General features: G+C 39.9%; 1 protein-coding gene across 5 annotated transcripts in view; it reads left to right on the forward strand.

Moving 5' to 3' along the window:
• Positions 1-18,544, forward strand: part of rbfox3a (RNA binding fox-1 homolog 3a) — a 347,427-nt gene that overhangs the window by 299,125 nt on the left and 29,758 nt on the right. For all 5 annotated transcript variants that reach the window (XM_079851785.1, XM_079851789.1, XM_079851786.1 and 2 more), the window contains 4 exons: positions 7,734-7,880; positions 14,460-14,513; positions 16,596-16,688; positions 18,234-18,294. In XM_079851785.1, coding sequence (XP_079707911.1) covers positions 7,734-7,880; positions 14,460-14,513; positions 16,596-16,688; positions 18,234-18,294 — 355 coding nt within the window. The remainder of the gene's footprint in view (positions 1-7,733; positions 7,881-14,459; positions 14,514-16,595; positions 16,689-18,233; positions 18,295-18,544) is intronic.

Below are 18,544 nucleotides of genomic sequence, written 5' to 3' on the forward strand. Positions count from 1 at the left end.
CAGATCACATATCAGATCACATCATCACAACAGCACAGACTCTAGATGCTCGGTAACTCGGCGATAAAAGACTACTTACCTCTCTTTAGGGTACGTGCTAACAGTTTTCCACTACGACTGTCATATTGCCTTGGGTGGGATTGTCTAAACTGTGATTTGCAACTTGCTTAAACACAGCCGTACTGCTCAAAGAAGCGTGATGTTATGTTATTAAGGGAATGCCATTATTTCCTGCACTTATTCTTGGCGGCCTTCCCTGAGTAGTTTTTACTGTGCCATTGATAATAGTACTGCAGGTCTATGCGCTCTTTAAGCCTCCATATTTGTTACCGGCTAAACTTGTTGCGAGTCAGATTATAGCTCGTCTAATTAATTAGAGCTTTGCACAAGACTGAAAGGCCAGTGTCTTCTTTCTAGGTGACAGGTGACGGTTTGTATTCGCATCTCAGTGGGAGGCAGGGATGATGAGATCGGAGGGGAGGGTAGCAGAAGTGTGGAAGAACAAAAAAAATATAAAGCGGCTCAAGCTAATCCCTTTAAGTGAAGCGCTGGTTTGGCCCTAATCGGATGTAATCTACCTGCTTGGCAGCTTTCCAATCAGATAGTTTCAATTATGTGGTTGTAGGGGCATTCTGAAGGGGGAAGTGCTGAGCTGAGCACTTTGAAAGTGATTTGCAGATAACACTGAATGAGTGCGGCAATAGAAACGATTTAGCAGGACTCATTCCCCACCCAACTGCACATACTAACACAAGCACACACGAATGTGTGCAAACACAAGGCTTCTCTGACGCTGTGGTAGAGAAGGGGGCTTGGATGTTAGGTCCAATGTGGTGGTGTATGATAATGTTCAGGCAATTATTTCTTGGTGCTGCTTGGCTGCTCCATTCCTTGTGGAACGTGAAGTGCAGGGAAGTTGCTCCTCTACAACAGGAATGGAAACAAGAAGCGCATCGGCTGCATGGAATGATTGTAGTCCAGCATTTGGAAAGTCTAGCAAGAAAACTCAAATGAGGAGATTGATGATCTCCTTTTGAGGGATCTATATATATAATGGGTTTAAGAAAAGCACATTATAAATAAAATGTATTATTATTATATTATTATAATGCCAGCTATATATTTTTTGTGTGTATAAATTATTAGGTGTGGCATTTTACTAAAGCAAAAATGTTAGATATTAAAATGTTATTTTAATTACTTAAATGTTTTTATTTCATTACGTTGAATTTCCTTCCTGTTTAAAACTAGTGTTGTCAATAGAATTAAAATAATAGCAATTCATTTAATCATTTCTTACTGGCCTTTAGAAAGCAGAATGAGATAGCTTTTATATTAAAGTTCTAAATTTGATGAATGTAAATAAATCGTTACTTTAAACATCTTAAATCTTAAGAACTTTGAAAGCCCTAAAAATACATGGTCTAATTTTTCTGTAGCATCACCTTGCGGTCGACTGCTTTGAAAGCCTCTTTTTTAGTTCACACATTTAGCATTTGTTTTCAGGTTGCATGTGGGAACAATCAATTGAAACTTGAAATGACGCATGTTACTAAAAAAAGTCCTGGACAGAGCATGTTAGAGCGCTAAACTGTCCACATTTGTCATTCAGTAAATCATCTGGCATACTTAATCCCAGACCCTGGCAAATGGAGCATTGTGTAACATTCCAGACTTCAGTTGTAGTAATTGGCTGTCATAAACCTTTAGAGGGGCTAATATACCTACTTGGGGTTAATTTGGGGAGCTTTTCTTAGCTGACCGTAAAATCCTCCCATATGGATTTACTATTAGCTTTTTTGGCAGGATCCACCTTCTGAGACCCGAATGCAGGTTGCCCGAATGCAACCCGAGTGAGCAGTGAGTTTGCCTCCGCCTCGAACGTCGAACACTTTTAATTACTTTCACCTCGTCTGCGGAACTTGGGAGAGCAAAGCCCTCTGAAACCTTGTCTCTGAAAGAGACAGATGCAGCCCATGCTAGCTGCAATATAATTAACATGCAATTAACACAAATTAAAAGGCAAATTGCGCTGACGAACCCCCTGTAGATGGCTGCTTAGCAGTGACGATGAGATAATTAGATCCGAACCTGGAGTGCAGCGTCTCGAACGCGTACCTCTCCTCTCCCTCTCCTGGCCTGGTGTCAAGTCCTCCAGAGAAGAGCACTCCAAGCTGCCATGCTCAAGAGCAGGAGAAGTGCTCCGAATAAAGCCAGAGAGATTATATCATTATAGTCGAGAGTGAGCGAGCCGGACTGTGTGTTTTACAAAGCACTTGTTATGGCAATACAATTGTCCTCATTTTAAGCAAAGCGTGCAAGATGAATGCGAAGTAGCCCCGTGATTTCTCTTCATTTTTATCACTGTCTGTTACTCGCTGCTCCGCGTTGCTACATGATGACTTACATCTGAGAAGACCTAGTCAATACTTGTTCCCATAAAGTAAGCAAATCAAAGCCCTCATCCTTCTCTCCAGCACTTGGTTGGGCAGAGCGAGGAATCGGAGGCTCTCAGAGGCCACGCTCCGCCGGTCGGTAATGGGCGAGTCCGCGCCTTCGCACCGCTCACCTGTTAGACATGATAGATAGCTCGGCTCTCTCCAGAGCGACTGCAGACAGAGCATGTGAATGACCGATGGCACCGGCGTGATGGATGAGGATGAGGGAGCGGGAAGAGGTGCAGCCCAGGGAGCGGGGGCACCAGGGGGTAATTGCACCTCCGCTTGCCCATCCATCTGCTCGGCTTTCCATCTACCACCATCAGGCAGGGGCTACGGGCCTCCGCTGCTCGCGGACCTCAGGCTGCATACACAAGGGGCAGGACGACAGGCTGTGTGGATCCAGAGCCGACCCGTGTGCTTTATCTTAACAGGGCTTGACTGTCTAAATAGCTGCGATGATTGATAGTGCCAATGTGCTGGTAAACACGGTGTCCTCTCACGGAGACCCTGGAGAGCCCATTGGGAGAGTCTGTGCATTAGAGAAGATGAGGAAGTTGTCAGATGGAAAAAGCAGAAGTTGGTGACCCTCGACATTTAATGGTTCAGAGGTTTTGCTGTTGTTATGCTGTATAACCTGTAGCAAGAGTTCAAACTTACCTTCATCATTCCCAAATAAGACTGATTGACCATGTGAATGATCAAACTATTATGACCACGCAACACTCGGTAAACGCGCGTTTGTGCAGCTCAGAGTAGCTCACTCGCACTGTGTGGCTTGGCAGACAACTAGTCCAGTCCTGTTCCGTTCATCATTCCCAAATAATACCGACTGACCATGTGACTTGTTTTAGGGTGTATGTTTGGCAATATTTGAGCACATCATTCATAGAGAGCACCGGGACTAGTTGACTGGCTAATGGAACTACATTTAATACAAAATAAATGTACATTAATAATGGAGAAAAGTTCAGTCTGGCCAATTTAAAGTGATGGTTCAACAAAAAAAATTATATTCTGTCATCATTTACTCGTCCTCATGTCATTACAAACCTGTACGACTCTCTTTCTTTTTCAAGACTCTCTTTCTTTTTCACAAAAGAAGATATGTTGAACTATATTTGAATTGTTTTTGTCCATACAATGAAAATCAATGGGGTCTAAAACAACAGTGGACATGAGAAAAAAATACTTTTTATGGCATTGTATGGAATGAGACCTTTTTCAAAACAACATTTCCCTGCAGAAGAATATCAAACAGGTTTGGAACTTGGACTTGAGGGTGATTAAATTATGACAATTTTCATTTTTGGGTGAACTATACCTTTAAGCCACAAAGACAGCTCCTGTGTCTTTATTTTAGTTTAGTTTTAGGCAATAGTTTGTGTTGGACCACCATAATCCAGCCTTGCTGTGTGGCTCTGTGATTGTGCATATGATACATTAATTAGTTTGGAGCGTCGTCCTTTAACAGGAAAACATTTACTCTTAGCTTTGTGTTTGTTTTCCCTTAAAAATTGCCTTTGGTAAAGCTAGTCATGTTGTAGCCACTGTAAGGTTAAAATTAATCTTTTTTTTTCTTTCAGTAAGGTTGGTTGAACAAATATTAGATAAGCATATAAGATGTAAAGATGTTTGTCTACTTGTTAAAAAAAAAATCTGTTAATAGCACAAAAGATAAATCTGCAAGACCCATAGAATTGTAAAGTTGCTTCTGTCATGTAACTAGTGTAATTTCCCCTGTAAAGACATATGTCCTCTGCAATAATGATATTCTTCAGCGAGTTAAACTTTAAAATCTCATTTCATCTGATATTTTATCATGCCATTTTTCACCTTCTCTCGGTAATGAGTGGAAAAATGAACACCTTGCAGGTCCAAATCTTTTGCATTTGAGTTAGTATTATGTTCTTAGCTGTGTCTACATAATTGCATTTACTTCGCCTTTTTCCTCTATTTTTCTCTGTCAGGGTGCGAGCGAAAAGGGATGGAGTGATAGATATCTCATTATATCTTCATTACCTAATACTTGATATATTGCTGTCTTCTATGATTCATATCTCTTGTGTGTTTTGTGCTTAATGAGGGGGAATTTGTCCTGCCCACTTATTATAATTAACTGTGTACGTGAAATACAAGAAAAACATGCTTAGAAATGTACAGTTAAATCTGAATACTACCAAAAATGATTGCCAACCCAATTCAATAGGATCCCCAGACATCATGCGTGAAGAAGTTTTTATTCATCAGTTTTTTATCTCTTCTCTGAATTCAGAATTGAGCTCATTTTATGTGGCAGAATCCAAGTTTGAAAAATGTAGGTCTATTTTCTGGCCCGTTTTGGCCTTAGCCAAAACCCTAGCCATGTCACCATATCTAGCGTGTCATACTCCATTGAAGTATTTAATGTAAGTCTGCTACTATTGTTTATACTAAGGGTTAGGGGTTTTATTATTAACATATTCCTCACTGTTTGTGCTGCAGACATGATGCCTCAAATCATGCAGCTTTACTTTTCTAAGTGACTTTTTTTTTTTTTTTTTAGTCCAATTTTCACCTGGCAGTTGATGTAAAAGGCACAAATATCCCATAGACTCAGCCTGTAGGACCCCAATCCATTTCTAATAGGCTATGTTCACACTGTCAGTTTTTTGGGATTGACAACTGCATTTATTTACAGATGTCCTGTAAATGTCCCATTCACTCAGCAACTTACAGTAGCATCTCCAATACAGTCTGTATGAATGTGCAACAGGAGTCAAGCTCGTATTCCCTTACCAGTAACTTTCCCTCACTTTTGACACAACAAGAGTCCAATAGAGCCGCAAGTTCATGTGTCAAATCTCCATTAACTGACAGAGGCTTTTATATCTCGATGGAGAGCGGATCATGTGAGTGGCGCGTAGAACTCAAAACTGACGGGAACAGCTCCGGTAAAGAGGTAAAGAACAGCAGCCGCTGTTGCTTAAAGGGATAGTTCACTTTGAAATTCCCCATCGTAAGTACACATTGATGGCCTAAGACACGAAAAGAGCGGTTTGTGTGAGAAAACGAACAGTATTTATATCGTTTTTACCTCTACACAACCACATCCAAGTGATCTGAGGGCACGCACGCTTCCTGGTGTGTGACGTGTGCGCGCGTTCTGGCTTAGTCTGTGCAAGTGCCAGAAAGTGTATAAGAGGTAAAAACGATGTAAATACTGTTCATTTTCTCACACAAACCGCTCGTTTCGTGTCTTAGGCCATCAATGTGTACTTACGATGGGGAATTGTTTAATTTGGACTTCTCTGTGCATGCTCTTTGAGGTGGTGACCATAGACCTGCATTATATGACTGACAGACAAGAACGGTTTGACCTAAAAATATCAACATTGAAACTACTGCGGAAACAAAGACACCTACATCTTGGATGCCCTTGAGGTAAGCTAAAACATACCAAAATTTAATTTCAAAGTGAACTATCCCTTTAAAGTCCCTTTTGACTGGATCTAAAACCTTCAGATGACACATTACCTGTAAGTTACCAAAACCACACATAAATCCTGCACGCGTCGAGTGGCTCTCTCGCACTGTATGACGTGGCAGACAGCTAGTCCCAGTCCTAGTCCGGTTCCGTTCACACACCGCGTTTTTTCCGAGAATGCAGTTGCGAGTCCTGAAAATTCCGGGTGTGAATTATTTTATAGAATGCGTTTGTCACTCCTATAAACTGAACCGTGTGTGAACTTAACTGTATTAAAGAAACAAATACAGAACTGACAACCGTATTCTGTTGTTGTGTGAACGTGGCCACAGAGACTGTTTTAGGCCAGGGAGTAACCACCTAGCAACCCAGCAGAACACCCTAGCAACCACATAGCAACAAGCTATCTTTTGTTCTTTCTTTCTTTCTTAGTTTTTCTTCCTTTCTCTCTGTCTCGCTACAGCGCGAGTCTGCTCTAGTATACAGCTGTCTATGGGCCCAGCCAAATGTAGCTGCCTTCAGCACTTCTCTCTCATTGATCCTGCTAAGCTGAGGGAAGTTTAGCTGACATCATCTCTTCATCTGTGCTCCCATGTTCTTCTAATTCATTATGAACATGAAGGGCTGCCGCTCGGGTGCTGCGCTCACCATGCTTTTTCCTTCATTGAACATGTCTGAACAGAATGGCTGAAAAACAAGACAAACTTTTAAACGCAGAGGAATCTGTCAGCCATTGCATCACATCTGGATTAATTATTAATTCAGTTATGCACTAACCTGATCCTCCCTCAAGAGCATTTTGTTAGATAATATTTTTCTTTATAGATATTGATTTATTATTTCATAGCATTTCTTTCTCTATTGTTTCATAATATTTGGTACGATTGAATTTACAGTGTATAATTTCTCTTATAAGTTTGGATTAACTAGACTGATATTTTCACGGATATTGTGTTTGTTTATTAAATATTTAAGCACGTTTCGGCTGTTCTTCCAGCTATAGTATGTTTAATCCACGCCACAAATGTTCTTCTAAAATCTGCATAGAGAATGCAAAAACAGCACAGTTGTAAATGAAAATATTTTATTGTCATAAATCTTAAATAGTATTTAATATTAAATATATGAAATGAATATTTATAATACTGAAATTAATGTTGATATTAAATTAATAATGCATATTACATTATTTATTTAGTTATATTGTCAAAGAAAAAGGAAAAACATTTTGGACTTTTACAGTGATGTCTGACAGTTAATATTGGTTGATCTCCAGTAGAAACACCACTGCATGAAGCATATTCAGGTTTATTATTGCACACCATGCATGACAGGGCATCTGCTCAGAAGACAGCGAGATAAATAGTGAGAATGGGATGAAGGCTGGAGCATCAGGGCTTGTGAGGTGAAAGATAAATGTGTGTCACGGACAGCAGTCCATCCTTGAGCACAGCTGTGTCACTACCATTTCCTCCACATGATGGACAGATGAGCACACCATCTTTACGCTTACTTTCTCTCTCCCTCTCCTGTTCTCCCTCAGGTCTTTATAGGCGGCTGCTCAGTAAATGCATTCTCTGGTCTCCCCATGTCAGAGTTTTTTTCTCTTTAAATCTGTATCCACACTTCCTGACAGCTTCCTTAATCTTCACCGCCACATACAAATGTTGGCAGAGCAGAGGGAATTTGTAATATGCCACCAGCATGCCCTGATCTCCCCCTGCTCACCCAGTGGCTCACCTTCCATAACCGTTGCCCGCTGCACTTTTTCCAGGCCGTGACAGCATTTGAGGTAAGAGCTAACAGAGCTGTGCTTGTGTGTCTTTCAGCAAGTGGACGACGTGGCACAGACAGACGGCTCCCAGCAGCTTCAGCTCCAGCCCTCAGACTCTTCGGAGAAGCAGCAGCCCAAACGGTTACACGTCTCCAACATTCCCTTCCGCTTCCGTGACCCAGACCTCCGGCAAATGTTCGGGGTGAGTCTCAGGCCTCAGCCAGATTGCAGCAGGTTGTGTCTCTTAGGAAGGCCTGATCATCAATCCTGTTTTAATTTGACAAGGACCTTGATCTTACATGCATCAGTGTAAAACCAGTTTAGATATGTGGTTGTAGCCAGGGTTTTTTTCTTTTCTTTTTTTTCACTAAAGTAATGCATTAGTATAACTAAACTAGGGCATTTTTAATTTGAGTTGCAGCCAGTGTAGTCCAATTCCCGAACGAATTAATCTTACAAGACCTTTTTTTTTTCAACAAATGAAAGGCATGTGGAACCAGTGTAGTCTTATTCCTGATGAAATGAATCGTATGAGCCTTTTTTTTTTTTTTTTTATATGAATCAAAAACATACAGTGCAAACAGTGTAGTCCACTTAATTAAATGAAGTGGACTAGAATCAGTTATTTTTAGTGAATCAAACACATATAGCTAGACACATATAGAACTAACTGTAAGACTTTATTTCATATGACCATGTGTAGTTAAAGATTCTGTACACATTATCCATTTTGCCAGTAGTATTTTATAAACCAATAAATATTTTGTTTAATTTATTTACTATATAAGACCAATTATTGGATTGTAAAAGTTTTAAATTTAAAAGTTTAATAATTGACTTTTTCCAAGTATTTATTCTTTAATTCGGTTAAGGATCTGGAGACATTACATAATGTAATGTCAAAAAGTAAGGCTTTTCTTTGCAAATACTGATGTATGTGATTAATTGTGATCAATTAATGTCATGCAATTAATGTGATAAAAAAAATTATAATTAAAAACTAACCTTCTATAGTTAGCGTGTAGGCCAAATATTTAATTTTATTACGTTTTTTCTTGTTTTTCAAAATTTTCACTCTTAGAAAGAGCATGATAAAGTGCTAAATGATTTAACTGCATTATATTAACTTTAGTTTCTGTATTTAGTATGTGACAAGGGATCAGTAAAACTTTTTTTGAACAAGGGTATTCAATCAAAAAGTATCGTTATACTGAGAGCAGCTACAGGCTTGGTAATGGTTTGTCATTATTTAGCGTTTTATCCACAACTACTGCTCCTCGATCTGTGTTTAGATGTAAGCACTCTCGGCTAGAATAAAACACAAAACTAATGAACGACTTGGAGCTTTCTTTAACCAGCAATCTCTACTCAAGGACTCGTACAGTTAAACTCCAGCATACCTTTGAATTAACAGCAGCCAGCAAGGGAGCTGCGTTAAACACAGGCAGCTTGTTACTGGAGGCTACAGGCAGCGTACAGAGGAGAAAAAAAAACATTGTTGGTCCCAGCTTGTTAAAAACCGGAGTCTGTGTTTACAAAGGGCACTGTATAGCAAACAGTAACACTTAAACTGGTGGAGGACTCTGGGTACAGCCTGACTGCTGAATCTTGAGAACATCTGTTCCTCACGCTCTTTGTTGTCTCTAAGAGAGGCTGTCCTCTCCTCTCTGCTTCTCCCCCGTCCTGCCCAGTGTTGATGTGATGAACAGGGAGCCAAGCATTGGTCCCACCAGTGGAGACGTAATTAATAGCGCTCCTCACTGTGGTTAAAAACTAGAAGTTTATCCTCATTAGGTTTGTGTTGGCTGACAGCTCCGATGCGAAAACAGGCATATGTGTGACCAAGTGTGTGTATGTTTGTCTGAAGAGACTTCTGCAACTTGCTGTGAAGTCTCTCAGGGACCCAGGGGTGCAATTATCCCATGCCATAGATAGACTAGTGGGAGAGGATGGGATGGACAAGCGCTGTGCCCCTCTAAAGTCCCCAAAAAATGTGAGAAAAGGCAAGTCTGAGAACGGTGAGAAGTGACAGAAGCACAAGGGGAGAAGATCACCATCTACTGACGGTTGAAAACTCTTTAAGCACTTACTCTGGATTTACTGGCTACCCATATATCTTTGGCTTCTGCAAAACGCTGTCCGGACTCCATTTCCCCATACATAAAGTTAATACTTTTATTTTCCTAAAAGTTTATATACTATACTTTCAGAATCCTGAAGAAAAATGTCACAGTTTCCACAAAATATTAAGCAGCACAACTGTTTTCAACATTTATAATAATAAGAATTTTCTTGATAAGCATATCCGCATATTAGAATGATTTCTGAAAGAACATGTGACACTCGCAAAATGTTTGCGTTCCCCCGAGAAACACAAACATTTTCTCGGTGGAATGCAGAAAGTTCTGCAAGCAAACGCAAATATTCTCCTTGGAATGCAAATGTTTTGTGATGGAATGCAAAACTTTTGCCAGTGAACGCACAAGCATTGAAATGTATTTTTTCCTCCCATCTCATATTGTTTTGCATCTCCGTGTCCCTTTAGGTGCTCCGTACATAAGACACCTCTTTCAAAAACATTTTAAAAAATCTTACTGACCGCAACACTTTTACACATAATAGTGCTTAAAGTGTATTTTATCACTTTTCTCTCAGTTCTCAGACTCAGTTCTCTTTATTATATAGATTTTAAATGAAGCCTCCAACTGAATTATCTCTATCTTTCAATGTTAAGTCTTAAATCTGGATTATTGTAGAAAAACGCCACAGATCACGCTCATTTTTGACTCCAAGACTCTAAACCATTTCTGATTTCTCAATTTAGTAAGATGGAAATTCAATTTAGAATAGCTGATAATGAAAACTGCAATTTTACGAGTCTTTTTCCTCATTCGAGTACACTTGCTTGGACCATAGTCAAACAAAGAGCGACGATTAAAAAGCTCCATTACCCAACCTTATTTGAGCCTCATTTTATAATTAGAAAAAGACATCCAAAGCAATTATACAGATGAGTATGTGGATTTAATGCTAGTGTATGAAATTGGTTTTAAAGCACCACCATGACGATTCCACACTGAGGCTGCAAAATTGTCCAACTCCTCCCATAATACTCGTATTACTGCAATTATTTGAGCAATCCTGCAGATCAGTGCATGCTGTATGTATATACTAGTAATAAAAATGTCCCCCCCACCACTGGAGAAAGCTATTGTTAGATTAAAACAGGTGCCTTGTTATTCTGGATTAATAGACCGTTATTCCCCTCAGTATTTCCCTTAGAGGTTGGAATCTTCTAAAATGTTGATCACCCAAGGGAATGCAGAGGTTTACCTAGAATCTCAAACAAGAGTAGATACCCCATATGGTTTTGTAATGGGTTTATAATGAATACCTGCTTGATTTCCAAACAAAACTAACTTAATGTCACACTACTGACTCGCTTTTTTAACTACTCTCCCTCCGTTTGCACAGCGTCTGTGACTAGCTTCAAACGACTCTCGTGAAGCGTTTTCCCAACCTATCAAGTGTGTGGACCACCAGCAGTCTCACACTGCGGTCTCCCATTGATCCTAATTTCATGTAGGCCTACACTCTTATTAAAGCTCTGCTGCACGGCAATGGTGATGATGGGGCCTATGGTGACTAGGTGTGATTAGTTCAGTTTTCCCAGAGATGACTACCCTGGGAAATATTTCAGCAATACCATAAGCCCATTAGGGTGGGTTAAAACCATTAGCGTCCGCAGACTTTGTTTAGAGCGAATTGTCTGCGGTTGTGAGCAGGTTCATGCTGAGATGCAAATGCCAGTGTTTGAATCTGACTCTAGCAGAGTGGAAAAAATCATCTTAATTTGAACAAATGGAGGAAATCGTGTCAAGTAGCAGCTGTTTGGGTTTGTCTGTGGAATTTGAATTGGGCTGGAAAAACAAGCGTGGTTGATCAAGCAACAGCCGGCCAAAATGAACTGCGAGGCGTCACTTTTTTTCCCCGTGTGAGATCAGAGCAGCACGCACAGCCTCCTCCTCACCGCAAACATGCACAAATACAGTCCGCCTCGGGTTTTCCCCACGGTTGGGCGGATGAAAGGCGGCTCTTCTTAACCTTATTAGTGACCTGGGCCCTCGATCAATCCCATTGAGCCGTAGGTGCCTGGAAGGCCCATTTCTCCCCTGTTGTGCTGAAATGAAGCCAATGCGGCCTGCTTGACAGGGTAATTAGTTTTAATGAAATAATACAGCCATTTTAGACAGCAATTAAAACCTGCTTTCATTCCGCCCATTAGGGGAACTTAAGGTTTTGCTTTCATTCCTCCACGTTCCGTAATGATCTCCAAAGCCGGCCACGTTAAATGGAACGCTTAAGCGCCGTTAACCCTCCGGGGAGAGCCGGGCCGGCCGTCATTCCTCTCCGGCGACCGCCAAAGTGGAAGAGAGAAATGCAAACAGAACCTTTATCACATGTGTCATTTTGTGCAATTGCTCTTAATTGCTGTCCTACGCTTTCATATAAACAGTCATGCTTCCCGGCACATTTATAGCAGTGCACCCTGGAGCCTCCTGTGTCTCCTGCTTCCATCTAACCAATTATTTAAGCCTGTTCCAAATTACTTCTTTAAGAAGCTGTCTCCTCCTTAGGCTAAAGCAGCGGTGACCTTGCGTTGGCATGTTTATTTATTTGTTGAAATAAACCTGCTTGATTCAAGGCCTCGGTGTGGAGCTCCCTAACCAGGATCCCGATTAGCATAAGGCGAGTGAGGTTAACATTGTAGCGCTCTGCGTTACAGGCAGCGAGGATGGTGTTTATCACCCCTAATCAGGCTGCTGCCTCTTAAGGGTTCACCTTTTGGCCACAGGGAGCGACGTTCAGTCGAAGACCAGGAAAGTTTGGGCTTCTTTCCTTGGCGACCAGTTTGCTAATCCATATGCTGCATTCAGCGGCTGAAAGAATCTTCCAGACAAAGCCGTATCTCAGAGAGAGTGGTCAGTGCCTCATGGCTAATGCTAATTAGAGAATAAAAATGAGAGATTGGGCGTTTCAGAGGGCCGTGAGAATGACAATCAGATAAAACCACAGAACGGAGCGCAAATAGCTGGAAAATAATAACCGAAGTGACAGGTAATTACGAGGATCGTATTCGTCAATGAGATAATAAACAAATATATGGTTTATCATCAGCGATGATGGCTGCTCTATATCCAATTATCCTTTTTTTAATTGAGTCGGGTGTTTGGTGTTAAGTCAAGCCAGAAATACCCTCTCCTATGGCTTTGGCCAGCTTTTATCAGTCAAAAACACCACAGAAAATAACAAGCTATATCGTGTCATTAAGAGCACTGGTGCATACACAGCAGGGTGCTTCTGTGATCTTTTGAAGTTTGCTCCCATCAGCAGTATGTCCTGCTCGTTCCCAGAGTCCCGACCCAGCCGAGAGCTTCGTGTTGCACAATTGGTTAGGCAGCTACAATTAAATTTACATCATAGGACCTGAGTTACTTTTTCAAAAAACGTAACATGAATTTGATCTTTTTTACATTCTTTTTATAATTGATAGAGTGATAGAGGAGCAAATAGTTGTGCAAGCAATGTTGTGTGTCATGTAAGGTTAATATTTTCTGAATTAATCAGTTGAGTGCATGATTAATAAGTGATTCACAAAAAACAGTAACTTGTCTTTTTTTCCTGAATCAGTCAGTGTTTTTAATTAATCAAATTAGTGAATGATTCAGTGACTCACTCATAAAGACAGTCACTTGTTTAATTCCTGAATGAATTCATGGTTTTTGAACAAATCAATGTGAATGATTTACTGACTCACTCATAAAGACATGCTGAAGAAACAAATAGTAATAGTAGTATGTGGCTCAGAAGCCACTTGTTTTTGAGTCACACTAAATGAATTCGTGTTTTGAACAAATCGAATGAGTGAATGATTCATTGACTACCTCTTTCACATACTGTTAGGCAAAAAAATAGTTTGTGAAATACTAAAATTGTATGTCCAAATTCACAATCTTTATAAAACAGTAAGTAAAAAGTACACACGATAATGAGAAGATGACAAATGTGGTACATCCGGATTACATTCATACTACACACATTAGTACTACATGAGTAATTGCTTGTCTAAAAGAATTACATACTTAGAAAGTGTGAGATTTCGGACACAGCCAGTCACTTCTGTTTTGAACTAATCGGATGAATGAATAATTCAACCTGCAGAACGAGTCACTGAAAAATCCCCACTACAAATATACAGCCTGGAACTAATTGTTGTATTTTTTTTTTTATTTGTTTATTGTAAGATGATGTCTACTATTTCACTTAATGTAAAAAAAATGCACAGTATATACTTTGTAGTGTTTAACTACTAAATTAGCATTCCACCCCAAACATAATTTCAGTCAGTTAACAGTTAGAGAATGTAGCAAAAGAAACTGTATGCTTCACTTTCCATACTAAGAGACAATGCAATTAGTTGTCTTATATTGAGTTACATTGTAATGCGTTACTTTCAAAGTAACCCATTACTGATCCGTTGTGTTTGTCAGTATCATTTCATAGCAAAAGTGATGTGTGAAGGTTTGTCTTGCGTGTTCTTAGCTCCAGTGAAAACGGTGGGTTTATTTTAGCTCCCTGTGCAATCAAGTGCTCAAGTTTCCTGACAAACTGCAGAAGAGATGAGTTCTAATTACTCCTTCTCTCTCCCTTTCTGTCTTCCTTTCTCCCCTGTCTCTCCTCTTTAATTTTTTTTTCTACCCTTCTCCTTTTCTCTCCACAGCAATTTGGGAAAATTTTGGATGTGGAAATTATTTTTAACGAGCGGGGCTCTAAGGTAAGTCAACTGGAAGAGCAGTTCTTTGTCACTTCATACTTCTTCCTCCCTACAGGTCTCCTCTTCCCTTCATGAGCCGAATAATTACAGCTCTTACACAGCAGCCGAAAAGTGACTCAAACGTCACACTCTCACACTCGCTCACACTGAGCCGAGACACGTTTTGGAAAGGTAGTTACGCGGAGAGACAACTGAGTGGTTTCAGCTGAGTACAAGTTAACTCGCCCAGTTATAATTCAATGAAGTGAGCGTCTGACCAACACGCAGTGATTCTGCTGTTAGAGCTGTCCTACTGTAATAAGATTCAGCTGTTTAAGTCTCCAGTCTTGCGCTGGGAACGGGTTATATATAGCCATTCTTCCGTATAGCAATGCTGGTCTCAAAGGAGGGTGGCATTTTGCTGAGGAGAACTTCTCTCACCCCCTCCAAGTTGATTCACAGGGGTGAATCTGCTCGAACATACCGTCACAGTGTGCTCAACCTAAGCAACGCACATTATTAGATTAGCCGATCGTTCAGAAATAGTCTGTTTTCTACTGGTCTTTTGAATACCTCAGTAGCTCTGTTCCAAAACCTGCTGCCTATGTATGTATGTATATTTGATGTATGTATCTATTCACAATAGATTCCAATAGACTTTGGCATTAGCATGTTGCTAAGCTAACTCTTTGTTATGCTAATGAGCGTAAAATGACGTGGCAAATGCAAATATTAGGGAAAATAATCAACTTTATAATTACAATGAACATATTCTTTTCAGTATTACATATACTGAGATCAGGAGAGTGGGGTTTACATGCACAACTCATACTGGCCTATGAAAGTTACACTCACCCCCCTAAACCTCACTCCCATCCGGGTCAACTCAACCCACTCCGAGCGGAATTCGAACCGTAGTCTCTGGCATGGGACGTAGTCTCTGGCATATATATCTATATAATAGCAGTGTTGATATATGAATTATATAATCAACACTGCTATTATATAATGTATGTTAAATTATATTATATGTACAGATTTTTTGATTTTTATTTATATGCAAAAACAAGGTATCTTAGCAAGCTGCATAATTGAGTTGCCTTTACCTTTTGGAACAGTCTCTGTGGCTATGATGCCTTAAAATACTGCCTCTGTAGGCAGCTCACTAGGTTTTGGAACAGAACGTACTGTATGTTTGTGTTATTCAAAAGATAGTGGCTCAGCTTTCTAGCTGTGTAAGCTAATTAAATCTGTGATAAAAGGGGAAAACTACAAGCGCTATGTTGAACACGGTAGTGCAAAATGTCAAAAGGATTAATTTTGCGCCCAATTCCTTTTTGATTTTGCTTTTTCCTCGCAGGCCAAGGACTTCTGGGCTGGTCTTTATTCATGCCAGACACAAGGAATGGAGTGTCCATGTATGCATATCATACTCACAGGGCTCCCAAAGCAATTACCAGGCCGTACTTGCATAGTGTGTATGAACTAAAAGACCAGGGCTTGTTCCACACTCTTGTTTGCAGTGCATACCTAATAGCTGTTCCGGATATGGCGTTTGGGAAGCAGTTGGCCATAACTCACTGCTGACAGCAGAGGTGGGGGTGTGGGGACAGAGCAGGCACTTCCCAGCTAGAGCGCAGGACTGTGTGCATTAAACTTCTGAGCTTCTATACAGCCTTGGAAATATTCCATACATTGTTTATATAATTTAAAGACAAGGACAATATCTGTGTTTATAAAGAATGACATTTTGATACTTACTGATATGCTTGGCAAGACAGATTCAAGATGAACTATAATGTACACATGCATACATGCCAAATGTTTCAGTATTACCAAATCCAGAATTTGTCACTGTTGAATATAATCCCAGAATGCTTTGTCTCTCAATGTCTCTTTTCCAGTAGCTTTCACCCTAATCTCACTTCTTACTAATGGATAGAATTTGCAACCCTGCTGACTGTGACCTTTCTCTCTTTCTTTCTTTTTCTTTCTTTCTTTCTCTTTCTTCTTTTCTCGCTCACTTTATTTCTTGCCCATTCAAATATCTTTAATCATCCCCTTCATTCTTTTTGGGAATCCTTTATGATCACATCATCTCAGGGTTTTGGTTTTGTAACTTTTGAAACAAGCGCAGACGCAGACCGCGCACGGGAGAAATTAAATGGTACAATCGTAGAGGGACGCAAAATTGAGGTGCTTTCCTAATCTAACTATCAATACCCCATCATCCCCGTCCCATGAGAACATAAGCACTGTCGGTTTGATGAAACATGCATGCAGCGTCTCATTTCATCGCATTGCATCCCTACCGCTCACTTGCTGTCTGCATGCTGCACGTTTCATGTGTCTTTTTGATTTTATGGATAAATATCACCTGTGACGTAATAATTATTGTATTTGATGTGCATGCCATCAGATTTGATCCTTTCTGCTTTGATGTGTATGTGCTGCTGTATTAAAAATGATTATTATCACTTACAATGTGTGTTAACCGGTAAAAAATGTTTTTACTTAAAATCCCACTTGTTTATCCCAAACATCCAAGGTTTATTTATCCATTCGCATGTCTTACTTGAGGACACAGACTTCGCTCTCTTTTTTTCCCCCTCTTCTCCACAGGGCTATTAAGATTTTCTATAGGACAATTAAGATAATTCATGTAATGCACAAACAATACCTAGACCTATATATCAAGGGAGAGTCGAGGCCAGTTGTTTCCTCAAGCTAAATGACCTCCATGGGCCCTGTGGAATGGAAAGCTATTAACGCTAATTAACATGAGGGTGAAATACTAACATGGCTTCTGTTGCCAGCGGCCATGTTTAAATTCCTTTGGCGCCTCCCAACAAGCTGCTTGGCCTCTCTGTGTGTTACTAAAGTCCCTTTAAGGCAAGTTGGTTCACTCGGCAGCCATCTTGGTAATGTCCCCGAACAGCTATTTTCTGTGTAGTCAACAGGCATGCACACACAGCTCCTATTTACTTGAATGGGGAAAGGCAGCAAGCTCAAGATTATATATCAATATTATAATAAAATCTGACAACGATGGTTTTGCTTTTTAGATGTTGCTTTTTAAGCTCAAATCCTGCAAAAAAAAAAAAAAAAAAAAAAAAATATATATATTGGGTTGGTTCATTTAAAGTGCATGTGCGTTCTAGGATAAATAAACCAGCCACCATTTTAAGCTTTAAGATTTTATTAATTTTCTGGTGTTATGCATAACCAGAAGACCTTGTACAATATGGCTCCTCCTTCCTGAGGTTAAATTTAGTGCTCATGAAGTCACCGCCTCAGGGTTGTAGTGTCTGGGAATATGTAGAACTGTCTAGACGATGTGGCAGATGAAATTTCAGAGAAAGCCTCAAGGAAGCTCCCACAGCTTGGCTAGTGGGGAATTCCAATATACTCTGGGTTTCATTAAAGCCCATTTCCAGAGTAGCTATGTTTCATTACATGTTGAACCAGATGTCATCATCTAGTTCTTCTACAAACAGCCTGGATTAGATCCTACATCCAGCAGGAAAACAGAAGATCAGAGCTTGATGGATCGCTTTCATTTTAGCATCTCATAATTTTTCAACTGATTAGCATGTGAATGTAGCGTTTTTTTTGTTTGTTTGTTTTTTGCGGAGAAGCATGAACCAGTTTTTTGTCACACTCATGCCTGTGGCACATACACATGTATTCGTTGTGTTCTGATTTGGGTTTTGCTTCTCATATCTGCTTTCTTTATCACAGGTAAATAATGCAACGGCAAGAGTAATGACAAACAAAAAAGTGGCCAACCCTTATACAAACGGTAAGAGCTTTTTTTTTTTTTTTACTTTAAATTACATTAAACACATTCAGTGGACAAAAATGTAATTCTACACTTAAAATGTGTGCATTTCATTGCATTAGATAACAATATGTCAAAACAAGAAGTATATGGACAACAACAAAAAGAAACTGTAAAAAAAAAAGATGCTTTTGTCAGATTTTTGGATCATGTTGCAATTTAACCAACTAGTCCTATAAAGTCAGTTCTCCTAAAAAGTCAGTTCTCCTAA

This window comes from Squalius cephalus (assembly GCF_949319135.1).
Source record: "Squalius cephalus genome assembly, chromosome: 19".
Lineage (NCBI taxonomy): Eukaryota > Metazoa > Chordata > Actinopteri > Cypriniformes > Leuciscidae > Squalius > Squalius cephalus.